Source organism: Gopherus evgoodei, unplaced genomic scaffold (assembly GCF_007399415.2).
Source record: "Gopherus evgoodei ecotype Sinaloan lineage unplaced genomic scaffold, rGopEvg1_v1.p scaffold_36_arrow_ctg1, whole genome shotgun sequence".
Classification (NCBI taxonomy): Eukaryota; Metazoa; Chordata; order Testudines; family Testudinidae; genus Gopherus; species Gopherus evgoodei.
In genome coordinates, this window is record NW_022060038.1 from 1,135,120 (window position 1) to 1,139,857 (window position 4,738).

Below are 4,738 nucleotides of genomic sequence, written 5' to 3' on the forward strand. Positions count from 1 at the left end.
ATACTGCATGCATATTTGGTCACCCTATCCCAAAAAAGATGTATTGGATTTGGAAAACGTACAGAGAAGGGCAACGTAAGACTGGAACTTTTCAGATTTGAAAACAGACGACTAAGGGGTGATATGCTATAGGTCTATAAAATCATGACTGGTTTTGAAAAATTGAATAAGGACATGTTATTTACTCTTTCACAAAACACATAACTAGGGGTCACACAATGAAATTAATAGGAAACATATTTAAAAAAAGAAAGTATTTCTTCAAGTCAACCTGTGGACCTTTTTGCCAGGGGATGTTGCAAAGGTTAAAACTATAACATGGGCCCAATAAGAACCAGATAAGTTCACAGAGGATAGGTCCACCAACGGCTAATAGCCAGGATGGGCAGAGAGGGTGTCCCTGCTGTTTGCCAGAAGCTGGGAGTGGGTGACAGGGCATGAATCACTTGATAATTGTGTTCTGTTCATTCCCTCTGAAGCACTTGGCATTGGCCACTGTTGGAAAACAGAATACTGGACTAGATGGACCTTTGTTCTTACCCAGTATAGCCTTTCTTGTGTTCTTATACAGACCTCAGACGTATCAGTCACCTGCCATAACCTACTAGACCCCACTCCCCTCCTAGAACTGAGATAGAACCCAGGAGTCCTGACGGAGTCTCTCTCTCTCTCTCTCTCTCTTTCTGTAGAGTTAATAACAAAATAATCATATACATTGTCAAGGTTCCTTCCCCACTCTGAACTTAAGGGTACAGATGTGGGGACCTGCATGAGAAGCTCTAAACTTAATTACCAGATTAGATCTGGCTTGGCTGCCACCACCCAAATCATGTAAGAGTCATTTGGGAAATTCTGTCTACCTCCCCCATACCCGAATATCTCCCTCCGAAGTACTATAACCCTTCCCTGGGTAGCCTTGAAAGACTTCTCCACTAAGTTCCTGGTGAACACCAATCCAAACACTTGGATCTTAAAACAAGGAGAAATTAACCATCCCCCCTTCTTCCTCATGCCTCCCCACCCAATTCCTGGTGAGTCCAGATCCAATCCCCTAGGATCTTAAAACAAGGAAAAATCAATCAGGTTCTTAAAAAGAAGGCTTTTAATTAAAGAAAGAAAGGTAAAAATCATCTCTGTAAAATCAGGATGGTAAATAACTTTACAGGGTAATCAGATTCACAGAGCCCAGAGGAACCCCTGCTAGCCTTAGGTTCACAGTTACAGTAAACAGCGAAAAATCCTCTCAGCAAAAAGGAACATTTATAAGTTGAGAAAACAAAGATAAACCTAACATGCCTTGCCTGGCTGTTACTTACAAGTTTGAAATAGGAAAGACTGGTTCAAAAGATTTGGAGAGCCTGGATTGATGTCTGGTCCCTCTTAGTCCCAAGAGCGAAAAACCCCTAAACAAAGAGCATAAACAAAAGCCTTCCCCCCACCAAGATCTGAAAGTATCTTGTTCCCTTATTGGTCCCTTGGGTCAGGTGTCAGCCAGGTTACCTGAGCTTCTTAACTCGTTCCAGGTAAAAGGATTTTGGTGTATCTAGCCAGGAGGGATTTGATAGTATTGTACACAGGAGGGCTGTTCCTCTCCCTTTATAGTTATGACATACATTAACATTTTAAATCTTACCAGTGTCTGTTAAGTGACTTGCCACAAGATGTCAGAACATATTAGTATTAGAGCTGAGTGGGTCTAACATTTATTTCTCTTTCTTTCTTTTATACAGGAATTAGATACTGTGCTCCCGTCAGCTAATTGCTAAGTTATCTGCCAAAACCCAAGAGTTTTCAAGAAGCCCCTGGAATCATGATCAAAGTGGAGGCACCCTAAGAAAATCTGAAATTTGCCCCTTGCAGCTGAGGATGGGGGTGGAAATGTTCCAGTCACCAGCAATTAGAAAGGTGGGAACCCAATGAATTGTGCATAGACTGATTCCCCAGTTTGTCACGCTGACACAGTAAGGCCAGGAAAGGATTTAATGTGTTTTTGACTGATCAGTAAGTGATTCAGGGAAGATGGTCCAGCACCATGTCACCAGCCAGCTCTGCATGGACTTCAGACTGAGAATCAGTGCACAAGGAGAAAACTTTTAGGTCTCTTTATTGGTAAAGAGCTGGAGCAGCCTTACCCGGATCTGTTTGGTCCTCATCCCATAGATGATGGGGTTTAGCATGGGGGGCACCAGGAGGTACACATTGGCTATGAGAACGTGGAAATGCAGGGGCACATTGTGGCCAAACCTGTGTGTGAGAAAGGAGAAGAGACCTGGGATGTAAAAGGCTAAGATGACACAGAGGTGGGAGCTGCAGGTCGCAAAAGACTTGAGCCGGGCGTCCTTTGTGGGGAGGCTGAAGATGGCCCTGAGGATCAGAGTGTAGGACACGGCAATAGAAGACCCATCCAGTACAATCATAGAGAATACCACAAAGAGCCCGTAGTAATTACTGATGAAGATGCCGGCGCAGGCCAGCTTCACCACAGCTATGTGCTCACAATACGATTGGGGGATAATAGTTGTACAATATGGCCACCTTCTCACTAGGAAGGGATAGGGTAGTGTGAACATGGCACCACGCAGCACCACAGCCAGGCCCATCTTGGCCACAACAGAGTTTTTCAGGATCATGGAATATCTCAGGGGATGGCAGATGGCCACATAGCGATCAAAAGCCATGGCCACGAGGATTCCAGACTCCATCGTTGAGAAGGCGTGGATAAAGTACATCTGGGTGAGGCAGGCACTGAAACTGATCTCCCTGGAATTGAACCAGAAGATGCTCAGTGTTTTGGGCAGGATGGACGTAGACAGGACCAGGTCGGTGACGGCCAGCATGCAGAGGAAATAGTACATGGGCCCATGGAGGCTCGTCTCCCTCTTCACAATGAACAGGATGGTGAAGTTCCCCAAGACAGCTATGGTGTACATGGTGCAGAAGGGGATGGAGATCCAGACATGGGCCGCCTCCAGGCCAGGAATGCCCAGCAGGATGAAGGTGGAGGGGTTGGTGAAGTCGGTTGTGTTGGAATCTGACATGGAGCAAGAGAGGTGTCCAACTCTGAGGCAGAACGGGGTCTCCTGCATGTACCATATGTTCCCCTGACTTCCTGTATGTACCCAAGCTCTAGGGTGTTGGTTGCAGAAAATATTCCTGAATGGAGACACAATGTTAACATACACTACTGGAGGTTGTTGTAATGAGTGAAGCAGATTGTCCTCTCTTCACACGCTGACAAATAACATGTTCATTATTCAGAGAAATAAATTATGAAGACTGACCCTACTGATGCCAATTCCATATTTTATGGTGCCCCTTGCCTCAATAATTCCTACACATCTGATGTGGGAAACCTTAATAGGCACCAGCGGGAAACAAGAGTGTGGATACTTGTTATCCATCATTGTTCCTATCATAGGTTTCACCCCCACTCTGAATTTTAGGGTACAGATGTGGGGACCTCCATGAGAACTCCTAAGCTTAATTACCAGCTTAGGTCCAATTGCTGCCAGCACCAAAAGGTTGAAACACATGTTTATGAGAAAGTCATTTGGAAATTTTTCCTTCCCCCTCTCCACCAATTCCCTGGTGAACACAATCCAAAATCCTTGGATCTTAAACCAAGGAGAAATTACTCATTCTCCCTTTCCTGACAGGACTGGAGTTTAATTTTCCTTTCCCCCACCAATACCTGGTGAATCCAGATCCAACCCCCTTGGATCCTGAAACAAATTAAAATCAACCAGGTTCTTAAAACAAAACTTTTAATTAAAGAAAAAGAAAGGTGAAATGAAAATCTCAGTGAGATTAACATGCAAGGAAATCTCACAGACAGCAGATTCAAAACACAGAGGGAGTCCCTCTGTGCAAAACCTTAAAGTTACAAGAAAGAAAAACCCAATTTAAATCACCCTTTTATGCAAAAGAAGTCACAAAAGGAAATAAACATCAGCTAATTTATTCCTTCCACTACCCTGCTTGATTCCTGGATCTTTTCACTCCGGCACAGAACTTAATGAATAGAACAAAGAAAAAACTTCCCTCCTTCCTCTTGAAAAATCTTGTCCCCACATTGGTTCCTCTGGTCAGGTGTCAGTTAGGGTAGGTGAACTTAACCCTTTACTGTCTGTTTATGACATTGTTCCTTAATGCAACGAAATCCAGGCTAGAGAGTCCCTGCTCTAGGGAGTTCCCCATTCACCCAGTTGCTCAAAACCTGAGAGAGGAGGGAAAAAAAAAGCTTTGACTAAACACGTACCAGAGGGAAACATCCCAACTAGAAGACACCACAGGGGAAAGACCTGGGCGCCATTGTTAGCAGATCGATGGAAACACCTGCTCATTCACAGCAGTGGCCAGAGCAAAGAAAATGTTTGGATGCCTAAGGAATGGGATGGAGAATGACACATGCTGGGTGTCTGATTCTGGTTGAATTCTATTTTGAGTTTCTGGCATAACATTTGAGCCGACTTCTCAAATGAAGCTAGGAGAAAAGATGTGTTGCCCATGTTGAAAAATTCGTATGATTGTTTGAGTGAGGATCCCAAGCAGCTCCATGGAGATAAAAGTCAGGGAACAGTCCCTGTTCCCCTGTTAACAACCAGAGCCCTGAAATGCAAGCAAAGGACCAGGTGACAGTGTCTCTGCATTAACACACAGCTGGCTCCTGAAGTCTTTACTCAGTTCTTACTTCAACGGCAGGTTTGCCTCAGTGGGGTCTGGTAAATTATGGGCCAGG

At 44.4% G+C, this 4,738-nt stretch overlaps 1 protein-coding gene across 1 annotated transcript; it reads right to left on the reverse strand.

Annotated features, from left to right (window-relative positions):
• Positions 1–2,093: 2,093 nt before the first annotated feature.
• LOC115641961 (olfactory receptor 52R1-like) lies at positions 2,094–3,044 on the reverse strand. The gene has a single exon (XM_030545306.1). The coding sequence runs from the start codon at positions 3,036–3,038 to the stop codon at positions 2,094–2,096; it is 945 nt and encodes a 314-aa protein (XP_030401166.1). The 5' UTR covers positions 3,039–3,044.
• Positions 3,045–4,738: the final 1,694 nt, after the last annotated feature.

Excerpts from the sequence above, each read along its gene's own strand:
- LOC115641961 (XM_030545306.1), bottom strand. The coding sequence starts at position 3,038 with ATGTCAGATTCCAACACAACCGACTTCACCAACCCCTCCACCTTCATC.